The sequence below is a fragment of the Nesoenas mayeri genome, assembly GCF_963082525.1.
Source record: "Nesoenas mayeri genome assembly, chromosome: 3".
Taxonomy (NCBI): Eukaryota; Metazoa; Chordata; class Aves; order Columbiformes; family Columbidae; genus Nesoenas; species Nesoenas mayeri.
In genome coordinates this window covers 80,807,754-80,822,896 of record NC_137544.1, presented here as the reverse complement: position 1 = coordinate 80,822,896, position 15,143 = coordinate 80,807,754, and the positions used below count along the sequence as shown (strand labels likewise).

General features: G+C 41.1%; 2 protein-coding genes across 2 annotated transcripts in view; one reads left to right on the top strand and one right to left on the bottom strand.

Annotated features, from left to right (window-relative positions):
* The window catches only part of GREM2 (gremlin 2, DAN family BMP antagonist), a gene marked incomplete at both ends in the record, with an annotated part of 37,478 nt that extends 31,207 nt beyond the window's left edge, over positions 1–6,271 (top strand). Inside the window, one exon of the mRNA XM_080342852.1 lies at positions 5,764–6,271. Within this exon, the coding sequence (XP_080198978.1) occupies positions 5,764–6,271 (508 nt within the window). The remainder of the gene's footprint in view (positions 1–5,763) is intronic.
* Positions 6,272–13,981: 7,710 nt separating this feature from the next.
* FMN2 (formin 2) overlaps positions 13,982–15,143 on the bottom strand; it is a gene marked incomplete at its 5' end in the record, with an annotated part of 156,569 nt that continues 155,407 nt past the window's right edge. The window contains 1 exon segment of the mRNA XM_080341260.1: positions 13,982–14,084. Coding sequence (XP_080197386.1) covers positions 14,058–14,084 — 27 coding nt within the window. The 3' untranslated portion in view covers positions 13,982–14,057.

The following is a 15,143-nucleotide window of genomic DNA, read 5'->3' as shown; positions in this document are numbered from 1 at the left end:
AGGATGGAGATGAGAAAGGATCTCCATCCAAGCCAGCCAGTGAGGGTACAAGGAGTTTATTAAGTCTGAAAGAAATGTTTTCTCCCTCTACCACCTACTGCTAGGGCTGTGATGCAACAAAATAGCTTTCTCTCAGATCACCAGAGAAGGTTGTTAGAGGGCAAGAATGAAAAAAAATCTGCTTGTAATGGCATTAATTATTGCTTTTTAAACAATTATTCCCTTTGGTGTTGCATGCAGCAGTTTTAAAAAGTGATGCTTAGTATTCCTAGTACATGGTAACTCCTGCTAAAATGCAGAGATTTTCTATCTGAATATCTGAATAACATATTCTAACTGCAATAATGGGTTTTCTGAGTTTTGTTTGTTTGTTTGGTTTTAAAAATTTGGTTCCCCCCCGCCTTCTACATGTTTTGTTGTTGCAGCTGGCCTCAGTCTTGGCAATTTAATCATGACAACCTATTAATCATGTAATGATTTACTAAGATGACCATGGCTCTGCAAAAAGAAAGATACAGTACAGTGCTCAGTTATTGCTGACGTTGAGACACAGGAGCAAAGTTTCCAAAGGGTATTTAAAAGGGAGAAGTTAAGAGCAAATACCTCCCTTGCACAAAGATGCCTGATTTGTATAGTCTTTATGTGAATGTTGTGCCATTAGAATCATGCCTTACCATTAATAAATTAAATAAATAACATTGTTGGCTTCCTGGTAGAGCATCTGATATTTCCTGGCTTCCCACATATGTTGCTAAAGCCAAGTTTTAGTTCTTTGAAAAGTTATTGCCTGGCTTGTCTTCAAGGAACACTTCTTGTGTCCCATCTTAAATGCCGAGAACTGACCGTGTACACCATGTCCTTATATTAATAAATGCACAACTGTTTTATCCAGATTCTTTTTTGACTAAGTCTAATACGGAGGTAAGAGTGGAGTAGAAAATATTTTGGTAACAGAGGTTCCCCCAGTCAACTGATACCAACAGAGAGCTCTCAAGTCTCTGAAATTTGCAGGATGGAAAGTGGAGAAGAATGATGCAGATGGTCAAATGTGACCATGCATGTACAGTGCTACAGAACTGTACCTGAGTCAGTCTAGCCTATAATGCCTGTCTTTTGCTGGTAGATGAAGAGAAACAATTTTCTGAGACAAACTCTTCAACTATTAATTAAATTCAAAATTTTCAAGAAAAGTATCTCTGAATTCATTTATCTTCCTCCTGGTCATTGGCTCTTGCAGTGCTTTTGATGAGTGTAGGATGTTTATAGCACTAAATCTTCTTCCACATGTATTTACATACTGAATCCATTCTGTGACTGAGCTAAACCGATAGGCTTTCAAGTTCCATGGTAAGGCAGGTTTTGCAGATTTTTTTTTTCTTTTAAACCATTACCTGTGACTTTTTTTCTGAACCCCTCCCAGGAAGACCTGGTGAAGAGGAGATGGTTGTGTGTCATACCTGTATCAGAGAGTTGAATGCTTCCAGGAATACTGATAATACCAAGTGCTTTGTAGGTGTTGCATGCTAAAACAAACAAATGGGTCTTACACCCGAGGATTTCCTGAGCAGCTAACATAAAATATCACAGCGATCTTCTAGTTGCATCCCTCTCTCTTGCTGTCCACCTCCAAACCTGAAGTAGGCTGATCTACAAAACAGGAATTTCTAGTCAGAAAATGCATCCTGAGCTGAGAAACTGGTTATGTCTTTGGCAATCAGAGGAAACGTCAGAGCAGTCACCCAGCACAGATTGGCACTGCCATTACCTCCTGCCCTGCCTTTTAGACCATAGCATGCACCCGTGCATTGCAGGACTTATCCCAAAATGATGTGGTTGAATTCCCAGGTCAAATCCAATACTTCAATTCCCAGAGAAGTGCCCTAGCCACAAAACCATGGGCTATTTTGGGGGTCACACTAGTGCCTGTCCTGCTCCAGAGCTGGATTGCTTTCAAGAATTCATGAGTTATAGGGCCAGAAGGTCGGTATGCCAGAGGGAGCCTGCCTTGGTAGATATTTTATGTGACACAGTAATTGGATACAAAGAAGAACTAAAACTAAGGGCAGACACAGTGATCCAGGGTCTTCCCCTCCCAGCTGAGTGCCCTGACCTCTCTGGATTATGGAGCTGGCTCTTGGTGTTCTTGCCTCTTTGGCCAAGGATTTTTTACACTCCTAAGTACCTGATAGGCTAGCTCCAGTGTGACAGGTTTGATGAATTTATGAACCCAAACTTGGTGCTGATTTCCTTATCTCAAAGAGATAAAAACTTAGCATGTGAAATGTGAATGCAGCTAGGCCTTGTTTGGGGTCTAGTGTAAGGTTATTTTCTGCAGCAGCTCATGCACTGGAAAGAAAGGGTGGGGGGAACTGGCAGCAGCTGGCAATGACACTTGAAGAAGCTGAAGAAACTGTCACATGGGAACTTCTACCATCTCTGCCATGGGGAGCCCCCAGTGCAGTGGGGATGCTGGGCCCAGGCTGGCATTTGTGCAAGTTTCAGAGGCGTTGGTCTCTTGAGGCAGTTCTTGCTTTCTTGGTCTCAGACACATGCTGTTCAGTTCTGTGACATCTAAGTAGGACAGAAATGCCCTGTTCTTGCCAGAAGCCAGATTCTTCTCCAGTACTTTTTGTGCTTCTTCTCATCGTGCTCTGTCAGCAGACAGACATCATTCACGATGTTGCTTTGCATTCAGGCTGAGTTTACTGAAACGATCTCTGAGAATACTGAGGTTTCTCTTCTCTTTGCATGCAAGTACTAAAACTATATGTAGTTCCTTGGCATGTTGCTGGCACCAGGTGACCTTGTTTGCACCCTTACTTGCTTGAATAGGGGGTTTGTGTGCCAGGGCTTAGAAAGGGGTGATTTGCAGGCTAGTAAGGGGCAACCCTGTGATTAGAAATTCCATGATCTGACAGCATACACATTTGACCCGCTGGTGTAAAATAGATTATTATTCTATTATGTAAACATTTAAGGTCCAGGTTTGATAAGATCAATTACAGAAATAGGTGATGCCTTCCTACCTATCTGTAGAAGTACTTGCTAACATATACTACAGCATTTCATTTATAACCTTACAATAGTGGCTTTGATTAATAATGCTTTATTAGTTATAAATGTAGACTTACTGAATAAATCCTACTTACTCCATTGAATGGCTCCCCATGCCTACATAAAACTATTTCAGTAATTAGAAAGCTACTATAATATTTCTCTATATTGTAGACTTCGAGTTGTTAGCTCTCTGTCAGCTTTCCTGAATTCCTGCATAGGCTTTCTACTTGAAAAGAAGCCTCCCATCCTTGACATGAAAGGGAAACTGTTTCAACTTGTACTGTGTGATGAGAAATGGCAAGTGTGGGAAGACAGAGTTTTCCAAAGAAAAGAGGGTGGGAGAAAGAGCACATCTCTCCTTCTGATGTGCCTCTGGACCTGTATTGTCCTCTTCTCCACCAGGATCGGAGAAATGAGACTGGAGAGGTGATATCCCTGCTTAAAAGGACCAAACTCCCTCCCTGAAGGACAGCAGAGTTATCAAAATTGCTTTGTGGGCTTGCATTTCAAGAGTAGAGTAGACGAGGATGCCTGAGGAGTATTGGTAAATGGCATCTCTATCTTTTTCTAGAAGATGTAGTCTTGTAACTCCTGGGTTTTTTCTTCCCTTTCTGTGTAAAACACAAAGCAGAGGGGAACAGTTCTTTTATCTACTACTGAAATGCAGCCATCACTGCAGAATAACATGAGAACAGTTTGAAGCATGGAACACTATATTCAACTGAAACTAATTACCTGATTAGGTTTTGGCCTGGCTGTGTGGGTTGACATCCAATGGTCTTGGCGACAATACCTGTGAGCAAAGCCAAGTCTAGTCTTGCTTCATTTGAGGACTCTGGACAAAACTTCTGGACTTGTGTGCTGAATGCTAAGCAGTGTGAAAATAGGCCACTGATTTAAAGTACCCATGGCTACAATGGGTGTCAGTGGGCAGCTGTCATGTTTGCAGATGAATGAGCCTATTTGGGTTTTAGAAATACTGGTTTCTATTTAAAGGGTGGTTCTGTTTCAAGCACACAATCTGGTGAAATATAACTCTGCATCAGAACATCCTCTGTCCAGAGCTATAGGATTAGCACTTTCCTTCAGCACTTCAAACTTCTTCCCTTAGAAATTTAGTTACAGTCTGACACTGAGATCTCATAAACTTAGAGAATCACCTAAAGGGTTTTTATTTTACCTAGTGTCTGCTACAGGAGCTCTTTCTCTTTATCTCTATAGGGGTTAAATACGTCATATCTGCTTTTTTAGAAGCATTTTTTATTGCTGTTATTGTCTTCTCTTGCACCTTTGTTGCAAACACTTTTTGAATCTGTTGTTATCTTTGCCTGAGAAATGGTGTGTTTTCATGTTAGGAGTACCTACTCTACATCTGAAGTATCTATAGTGTTAGACACATCTATATTTACCAGTGTGATGGTATTTTTTTGTCTTGGCATGAATGTAAAGGAAAATAAAATGATTACTTAGAATGATTTGAAGCTTTACTGGGAAGAGAGGGGTGAGTCTTTCATCTGAATATTATTATTATTATTATTATTATTATTATTATTATTATTATACAGTCCATTAAGAACAAAGGTGAGCAGAGCACTTTCAGGTAGACTTGAAGTGTCCTTGCCTCCGAACGAGAAGCTTCTGGGCTGCACTCACTTCTGGCACCCTAGGGAGCCTCTGTTCTCCCTTCCCAGGGATGTGAAATGAACTGTCAAATTAGTCATGGCAGTTCACTGGTGAGCATTGACTTTATGAGGAAATTTAGTACATCTACTCTGATATCCTGGAAGCGCTTTGAGACGCATTACTAAAATGAATAGGACAAGTGGTTGATGAAAATCCAAAAGCTGGTAAAAGATGTTCCACAGAACAAGAAATCCTGATAGAGAGCCATAGGAAAAAATATTTTTGCCAACTGGCTGACTATTTTAGCTTAACAACTGGCTTGTGCTCTACTCTGTTCCTTAACATCTAAAATAAATATTGAATTCTCTCCTGTTTACAAACCTTCTTAAACCATTTGCCTAAGATGCATTGCAGTAATGAAGTCCTCAAAGTTGTTTTTAAGCATTTCCTCTTACTGCAAAAATAAATCCATGAAGTTTTTGGCCTCCCACAAAGACAACACAAGCCTGTAGGTGCCATAAAAGCCCCAAGAAACTTCAGAAGCAATTTAAAATAAGATATACACTTTTGGATACCTCTGGCTACTTCTGTGTAGAAAAAGGCTGGGCAGGGACTCGGGCTGGAGAGGCAGCTGGGAGATCACCCTGTGCAACCTGGTATTTCCTTCCCCAGCTCCCCAAATCAGCTATAACAGTATTGGCAGGAGTGTCCTGAGCCTTTGCTAGCCAGGAGTTTGCCCAGCTGTTTGGCCCAGGATTTCACAGGGAAGGATGAAACCTTTCTGGCTGCAGATTTTGTGAAATCACTGCTTCAGCAATCAAAGCAGCTGTGTCCCTATGGGGGAAAAAAGAGTAGCTGGAGAGCTTAGGGGGCAGAGAGGGGGGCGATCTGACTTTCCACAGGGCCTAGCATCTTTGTGATTAACAATCACCCTGGAGTAGAGCTAATCTCCTAGGAAAAGTGGTGGGATTACAGAGGCAGTAAAATCTCCACTTCTAAAAGCAAGAGTAAAGTTCAACTCCATTACAATTTTGCAGCTTGAAAATGTGTCTCTCCTAACAGCCCCTTGTGTTGCCATTGCAGGATGATTTGGAAATATGCCTTGTCCGTTTTTCTGATGGCAGCGCTGGTTCGAGTAACAGACACTAGGAAAAACCGTCCTGCCGGCGCCATTCCCTCCCCTTACAAAGACAGCAGCAGCAACCACTCGGAGCGGAGGCAGCAGCTGAATAAGGAGGTACTGGCCTCCAGCCAGGAGGCCCTGGTGGTCACTGAAAGGAAGTACCTCAAGAGCGACTGGTGCAAGACGCAGCCCCTGCGACAGACTGTCAGCGAGGAGGGCTGCATAAGCCGCACCATCATCAACCGCTTCTGCTATGGGCAGTGCAACTCCTTCTACATACCACGGCACGTGAAAAAGGAGGAGGAGTCCTTCCAGTCCTGTGCTTTCTGCAAACCTCACAAGGTCACCTCTTCGACCGTGCAGCTGGAGTGTCCTGAGCTGGACCCGCCTTTTCGACTCAAGAAAATTCAGAAGGTCAAGCAGTGCCGGTGCATGTCTGTGAATCTTAACAACTCGGGCAAACTGTGAGAGCAGGCGTGCAGCTACTGCTTGATGTTGCCCCCGTCAGATTTACTGCTGCCTCTCCTCTCCCACTGAGCAGACTGTCCAACTTCTTGTTTTTCTTCTTTACCTATTTTTTTGTGTGTGTGTGTGGTTTTTTTCTTTCAGGAGGCATCTCTCCAACAAGGAAAGGCTCCTTGTCACTTGCCTGCTGGAATAATGCTTTTTAATAGGCTGTGTTAGGCACTTCACCCTAAAGTTTCTTTGTATTTCTAATACCATCTGGCAGTTGAACCTTCAGGAGTGGAGCAGGCTCCCAGAAGTTGCGATTGATCAGCTAAGTGGCCATTTGGCTGAATTCAGCATTAAATGTTTCCACTGTGTGGAGTAAAGCCCTCTGCCCTACACTCCAGTCCCCTCCACACGACACTTTCCTCGCGCTTTGGCCCGGAGCTTGCTGCTCCCACTTGGATGTGTGGGGGAGCTTCCCAGGACTGGGGGACACAAAGGAGGGAGAGTAACAAGGAGTAACGTGTGCAAAGTGAGACTCTCCGATGAGGCTCGTCTCCTCCAGATGACTTCATTTCTGCAAGAACAGATGGTGCTGGGCCTGTTGTCTGAATGGCAGATAAGAAGTGAGGGGGAGAGGGCAAGGTGCTGGGTCAGCTGCTGTGACCACAGAGCAGACTGAGGGTGGGTTCTGGTGCTGCTGTGGTTAGAGCATATCGAACACATGGTCTCTGCAGCAGTGTTTATTTTGTAACCTAGCTATCGTAAACAGCTGTTTAAAGTATCATAGACCTAGTCATGTGTATTTTTCTTGTGGCAGAATATGCCAGAGATTAAAATGCGTTGAGTAAGAAAGACTTGGTTGCTAGGTCAGCTGCCTGGCCTAAAATTGACATGGTTTAACTAGGCTTTCGGTGGGTTTTTGTGTGTTAGATATGTGTGTTTCTTACTCCAAAAAGGACAACATCCATACATGACCTTATACTTATGCCTGCTCAGACCGGGGAAGGTGGGAGGGTAGTGGGAGAGGAACTGAGAAAACTTAAGGGAACAAAGCTTCACTTAAGGTATAAAAGCACTGCTGCACAAAAGACAAAATTTGGTCATTGCTGGACTGAATACAAAAGCTGCATCAGTGTCATCAGGTTTTGGGAGTGGTGTCTCTCCCATGGCTGGAAACCATGTTAATGTCTAAGTGTTAAAGGACAAGCCCATCAGTCAGTGCTGCTGGAATGGGTCACAGCTGTCAGAGTGGGGAGAGAGTTGGAATTGCTACAATACTGGTGGTCCACTCAGTTTATGAGTCCTACATAATCAGTGTTGGTGAACACTTGCAGTTCATTTTAAATCATACTTTTTTGTTATTCAGTTAATGGAGTTTAGCATGTCCTGTATATCCTGTTCCAGTTCTGATCTGTACTAGTCCCAGCTGCATGAAAATCCTACATCTCAAAACAAACCAGCCCCTTCCCCCAAACCAAAGCCCATGCACGCTCAGTTGGTTGACGCTTACAAATTAAAAATGACACGTCAACTCCCTGATGCATGTCTCACAGCTCAGCATCTACATCTAGTGAAACCAGCTTGCTGTGGGAGCTCTTTCCTGACAGCTTCTTCAAGGGGTTAACGTGTTTAGCACTCTGGGCAGCCAGGGGTTCAGTGCCACAGGTCTCTATTATGTGAGACAGGCTGCTCTAAGAGGCTTTCAGGACTGAGCTCCACCACAGCTCAGCAAGCGGTTTACGGGGATTGGCACGGGTAGGATGAGGTTGGTTGGGTCTGTTAGCCCTCTTATGTGAACAGTTGTGGCTTTTCTGCTGTGATCTTTCAGTGTGTCAGAAGTGCACAGGGAGATCGCTTCAGCCATCAAATGAGCACCATTAAGTCCAGGCTTGAAGGTGTTGATGTGGGTGGGACAGGGGGCGAAGTGGCAATAGGTATAGTCTACTAAGACTCCAGAGATCTCAGTCTCCACTTGAAAGAAATTAACTGAAAGTCAGGCATTTTGGACTAGAGAGAGAAAAAGCACCCTAGTAACTTCAGTTAAGAAAAATGTGCGAGAATCCTTATCTTTAAGCTATGTCCTGCCTGGGTTTTTCACCAGTTTGCAATACAAATATGCTGCAGCTTAAAGCTCCTTCTAGGAGTTGTGTTTATGTAAAAACTGAGTTGAGCTTGTAATGGTTAAAACTGTATTTAATTCTTGTTTTATAAATGAAAACAAAGATGAAGAAATGCTTTAAGTATAATGTAATTATTTTATAGGTCTGCTATTAAATTATAGATGAAATAATAAAGCCACTTTAGGGTTATATGGCATCCAGGTGTATTGGCTTTGCTTCAACAACTTCTATCCAAGTGCTCACTAATCAGTGTATTCTCCAGCTTCTTTTTGACCCTACCAGATGCAGGTAAATGTTGCCTCACTCTAACAGGTTGGGAAAGCCTAGCTATTTCTTCTCTTGTCTCCCAGGCCCCCCCAAAAACAAAGGTATGTGCAATGCAAGAGGGAAAAATAAATTGCATTAATCCTAGATTCTGGAGTTGAATCTACATGCACAAACTGGTTTTCTGGTTAACTAACAAGAGGACGACAGAAGCTCGACCACTGGCTGAACTCCTGGCATCACTTGCGGTAAAAGAAGTAACTGTTACTGTGAACCAAGTAGTTTTGCTTAACATATAGCTATATCCTGATGTAACAGGCACCAAACTATTCATAAGGAAAGAAAAAGTAGTATATCTTAAGATATATGTGAGCTTTAATGGTTGCTATCAGCTTTTGCATGAGTACACTGTATGTCTCTCTAAAGTAGGGTAGTGTTCTGTTTCTTTTTTTTTTTTTTTTTTTTTTTTTTGGTAGCTGTCACTTTTGAAAATTACTATTTTGCTGTGCTTTATCTCAGCATGGCCAGTTCCCTCTGCTCAGAACTTGTAAGTGCCTCTGTTGGTCAGCTCAAAAAGGGGCTCAGGCAGCCACCTCATCCAATGTCCATCTCTCAATTCCACCTGTCTCTCCTGCTTAGCATTGCCCAGCACCCACCTCAATCTCTACGGTTTGTGGTGCAACCCAGAGTCCTGTTCCAGCTCGCTCAGTCTCTTGCTGCCCGACTGCTGAAGCACCATGAGGCAAATACTGTAATCCAAAAATCTCCCCCTTGTGGAAGCAATTCAAGAGCAAGGCAAGTCTCATGGGGTAGATGACAAAAAGCTTCAGATAGATCTGGTATTTCTTAAAGTAGAATGATGGTGTGGGACAAGAGAAGGAGGAAGACACTAAATGTTAGGCTCTATAACCATGGAACTGTCTCATTGGCAGGACCCTAATTTTAGGTGAGTGACAAACGAAGACTCCCAGTTTCTAAGATCTTAAATTCAAGCTGCAGCTTTGAATAACTGACAAAAGAGTGCTGACTCAACAGGGACTATTTATCTTCAGAAAGACAAAATCTTTTTGAGGCAGTGGATTTACCATTGGATGCCTTTACATGTAGGTTGGAAGAATGTTTATCTGGTACAGCACAGGTATGGATGGGTCTGTCATAAGCAAGAGAATGGCCTGGAAAACCTGTTCTATAACATGAATTTCATTTGATGTGTGGGCCGTGGTTATCTGTCTTCTCCCTTTGCTGACCTGTTCACACCATCTTCAGAAAAACTCAGCTTCATCAGTTTTCACTTATTCTGTCCATAGCAGTTTAAAATTGGTGTAACTAAAGTAACTGACGTAACAGACTTGGCACAAACTCGGCTTTGCTTATTAACCTAGGTTATAAAACAAAATAATTAAAATGCAAAGACTTACTGTACTTCTCTCCATGAAATGAATAACTGCTTCCAACTTTTTAGCTGATCTCTGAAAAATTGTGCAAGAAGAAATGGCAGTCTGTGGAAGATGTACTAACTGTATTCCCACTGCCACTGTGGGTTAATACTTAACTAAGTTTTGGAAGTGCTTTAGGATGATGAAAGGTGCTACAGAAAAAATCCAACTGTTACATGACAACATTGCCAGCCAGGCGAGGGAGGTGATTGTCCCTCTCTGCTCTGCACTGGTGCGGCCTCACCTGGAGCACTGTGTGCAGTTCTGTGTGCCACAGAATAAAAAAGATATTAAGCTACTGGTGAGTGTGCACAAGAAGGATACAAAGTTGGTGAAGGGTTTTGAGAGGAAGCCATATGAGGAGCGGCTAAAGTCACTTGGTTTGTTCAGCCTGAAGAAGAGAAGGCTGAGGTGAGACCTCATTGTGATCTACAGCTTCCTCATAAGAGGAGGAGGAGGGTAGGCACCAACCTCTTCTCTTTGGCAACCAATGACAGAACCCAAGGGAATGGCAAGAAGATGTGCCAGGGAAGGTTTAGGTCAAACATTAGGAAAAATTTCTTCACCCAGAGGGTGGTGAAACACTGGAACAGGCTCCCCAGGGAGGTGTCACAGACCCAAGCTTGATAGTATTCAAGAAGAGACTGGACAATGCCCTCAGACACATGGTGTGAGCCGTGGGGTTGTCCCGTGCAGGGACAGGAGTTGGACTCGATGATCCTTGTGGGTCCCTTCCAACTCAGGACATTCTATGATTCTATGACAAAGTACCATGCTTCTGAAAGGCTTTAATTTGTAAGCAAAACACCAAGAATCTTCTCAGTTTCTCATAAAAGCCAGACTGTTATTCTCAGTAAGTCACATCTACTGCTCAGGTATGAGAGTCCTTACTCAGTTGCTGCATTTATTGAAGTAACCATGGGTTATATGTGGTGTGGGTGATCAATGAAGGCTCAGAATCTTTGCTATGAGAACTCTCACAAGGACTACAGCCAATTCAAAGTGAAGTATGCTTGATGTTGCAGTAAATGGAGGGAGAGGAGACCAGTGGGATGTTTGACCTCTTTAAAACATACCAAACCAAACAAAATAACATTAGTTCAGAATTCTGTAAAAAGCTGAGTGTACCACTGAAAAAAAGAGCAGCGGTGAAAATTATGTTGAAATCCCACTCTGAGAGTGCTGTGTGTCAACTTTGGTGCCACACATAGTGGGCTACTTGACTTTCTATGGAAGTTTGAAAACAGGCTAGAGAGAAGCTATATGAGTGAGATGTTCAACCAAATAGGCTGGACCTGAGTAAATGAAATGAGGAAAAATCTATGTAGCAGCTTGTGTCTCAAGAACCACCAGCTGCAGTCAACCTTTGACATTGTTCTTCAGAGAGAGGTTTGCAAATAACTTTCAGCATCCATGTTGCAGACCCAGTGAAAAGGGTAGCACATCTGTATGTGACAGTCCTATCAGGTTGCTGGACAACACTTCATATATATATAGTGTTTCATATCATTAAAGGCATAATATGCAGATAAGACTTTCTAATGCATGTTTTTGCTCTAATAGCAATTTCTTGAGACTCTTAGGGAGGCGGCGTTAATAGGAACAGTTTACAAAACTAAGCCAAATGCACTCCAAGGAAGTGAGCCACACATAGTCTGTTTGGGAAAAGGACTCTGGAGCTCCTCACTACCACCACCTTGGGAAGAGCTAATATATCCACATAACTGGAAATTACTATCACTATGCTTCCAAAAGGCAAGGAAAGAGAAGCCCATTTTCCACCCATCCTTTCAGAAAAGTTTTCCCTTGATCACAGGAACCTGAATGGGATGTGGTGCTTAGGGAGGAAATAGTTGCTAGCAAACTACTGCATAGTCTGCCAGTGAAGAAATAAGGCAATTATTTCAGTATTATTCCTTTTATTTTCATATAAATTAACATTCTAAAAAAATTGAAATAGAAACACTAAATACAGTATTGCACATAGTGATCTTTGTTAGATGATCTATTATTTCTTTTAGTATAGTAATATACATACTGTAGGTACTGAAGGGAACAGGAAGGCTACAAATGAAAACATGCTACTGTATCCTTGCACTTAGGAGCAAAGTTAAGAGGAAAAGACTATTGTTTACATAAATACAAACATGGTTTTGAATCAGTGCCATTAAAATAGCTTTATCTTTTAAAGTTTTTTTTTCCATAAGTTAGTTGTCACAGCAAATAATCTCTTCTGTTCACTTCCCCAAATAGTAATGTTACTCCCAACAACACAAAATTTTAGAACTCCATTCTTGGTAATTTATATCCCTGCCAGAAATTATTACAAGTACAGTTTTTAACATAGATCTGTCAGCAACAGGAGACTTGCTTTTCACATAGTGAAAAAAAACCCTCTTTTCTAGTGCTTGGTATATGTGAAGAATAACAGGTTCCTGAGGTCATATTTTGCACTTCCTTTCATGACACCCTGTAGGGTATATGAGCCTCTGGACAGCTAGGAAAGTCTCTTCGTGTGCTAGATTAGAGAATAACCCAACCCGGCAGGTTAGAGCTCATTTGCCCTACACCAGTGTCTTTCAGGCTCCAAGCCTGTGAGCACGTGCGTCCAATTCAGTTGCACACACAGTCTGCTTTTAGAAAAAGTGTGCTTTGAAAGAAAAACGTTATCAATCAGGTTGATTGCTTTGGGGCTCTTTAATTAGGACTGGAGGAATGGGTTGTTATCAGTTGAGCAGATCAAAACTGATACAGTAAATTCTGGATTGCAAATAGGAATTAAGCATGTTGTCTAAAATGGAAGCCCTAAGTCATGGATTTCAATCATTAACCTCCTCGTCAGGAACACTGAAAGCCTGGAGGAAAAGTCTGCAATTCTGTTAAGTGTGAAATTGATGTCAATTAGTTGGTAGTCTATGTTCTGTCACTAGAATTGGCTACTATTTTCCATAAATGTCAATCTCCATGTGCATCTTTTAATGGCTCTCTAAAGGAGTTTTGAATTAACTGTAAAGCTAAGTCCAAAAGGGAATTCATGTACATGTGGCCAAAAGCCTGTCTGACTTAAGTGGTCAGCAGTTAAAACTATACTCTACCTTCTAAAGTTCATGTAAAAGTAATAGCTGCTTTATATATTAACAAACTATAATAGCCAAATCTCTCTCATGCTCTCTATCATATTTCTGTGCTTTTTTCCTGTATTTTCCTGCTTTTCATTTACTCTTTTTTTTTTTTTTTTTTTTTTTAAATGCTGGATTTCTGACCCTCATACCACCTGGCATTCACTAGCTGGCAAATGATGAAGTAAAAGTATGCTGCCTTATTGATTTTAAAGATAGTTACAGTAAACATCTTGTTCCACAAATATTTAGTCATGGAGGGCAACCAAACAAGTTGGGAAAGCATTGATTATACTGTATAAACAGCACTGAACGATTCAAAATACAAACTACAAATGCCAACATGAAACGGATACAAACAATTCACTAGGAGTAACATTTTTTTTTTCCCTAATCTAAGTGCAGTGCCATGAAGTATTTGTGTTAAACAGATGTTGCCGGTAGGAATGGAAATATTTTACTGTATCGAGTAGCATTCTTATGAAGTTCAACTTAATGCAATTTTTAGCACGTTCAGCACTGATGCAGATGTCACTTTTTATGCATGCTGACTTGGTCTATGTGTAATATACCATACACTTTACAAAATATAATTTTTGAGTGGCAAAGGAGATACAGAGTACAGGGAAGGTGTTTCAAGTCCATACCTAGTCTATTGCTGGGCACTCCATTAAAGTGATTACATTCATGAATGAATGTACAATAACACATCAATTGGTGGAAAACTTGAGAGAACAAAAAGCAAATTCAAAAAGGTCAAGAAAGCAAATGATCAGGATGATGTAGTTTTCTTCCCCTCACTCCCCACCCAGAGGCATGTTGAATTTTGGTAACCAGGTAACAATGGCTTTTTCTGTTTTTCTCAGATTTTCATACTTATCTTTGCTTTCTGGAAGAAGAAAAAAAAAAAAAAAAAAGAAAATTAAGTATACACAAAACCACCTCACACAAACATGAAAAGAACAGAAATATATAGGTCAATGTTCTATTACACTTTACAAAAGCATTGACTTCATACATCTCATTTGGAGCTAGAACTGAAGTAGGTTACAGCTACACACTGCTTGTGAAAAATTTTTAATTACTTTCCTTTTCACTCTTATAAAATTTTCAGTAACACTGAAAGTCCCAGTTTCAGTGCAAATAATAATCATAATGATACAGGAATAATTAAGCCTCTAGTTATTTCTCACCAAAAGAAGTCTCAGTATCTTTACATATAGCAAGATATGTAAGGGGTTTTTTGTTGTTCTTTTGTTTGTGGTTTGTTGTTTTTATTTTTTTAATAACATCTTGATCTGCTTTCAAATAAAATTGATAAAATAAAATCTGGTTTATCATTCCTAACCAAGCTGCTGCTCCATTTGCATTTCTTGTGGCACTAACCCACTAACCACAGCCAGCTCTCCCTAAATATTCAGAATACGAAACAATAAATGCAATGTTATTTCTTCCTGTGTCAGATTATGTTAGCTAGAATATAGTGAATTATCACCTGCTTCATTTCAAGGGTGTGTTCCAGTAACATAGCCACGGCTACAAAGCACAAAAGCATTAAATCTTGCCAGGGTGGGGGGACAGAGAGGGACACTGACAAACAAAAAGTGTCTTCCGTTACAATATTTTACAAATATATTGATAGTCAGTTGCTACAGGTTTAATTTTAATGTGAGGTGCTAGATTGATTTTTCACTAGAGGAATATTCATTTTCTGTAAAATCAGACATGATCCTAGAAATGCTTAGGCAATCATAGTGGAAAAGTTTCATTGCATAACTAGAATTATCCTCTACTATAATTAAAGTTATTTATCTGTTTTCAGAAGAATGATCAGAGCACAGTATTATCTTTTTCTCAGGGTTCTATTCCAAACAAATCCAGATCAGGGGAACAGAAGCCACTAGAATTTGGTAAAGGGATCCAACTTGTAAAATGTGTAGTTATCACA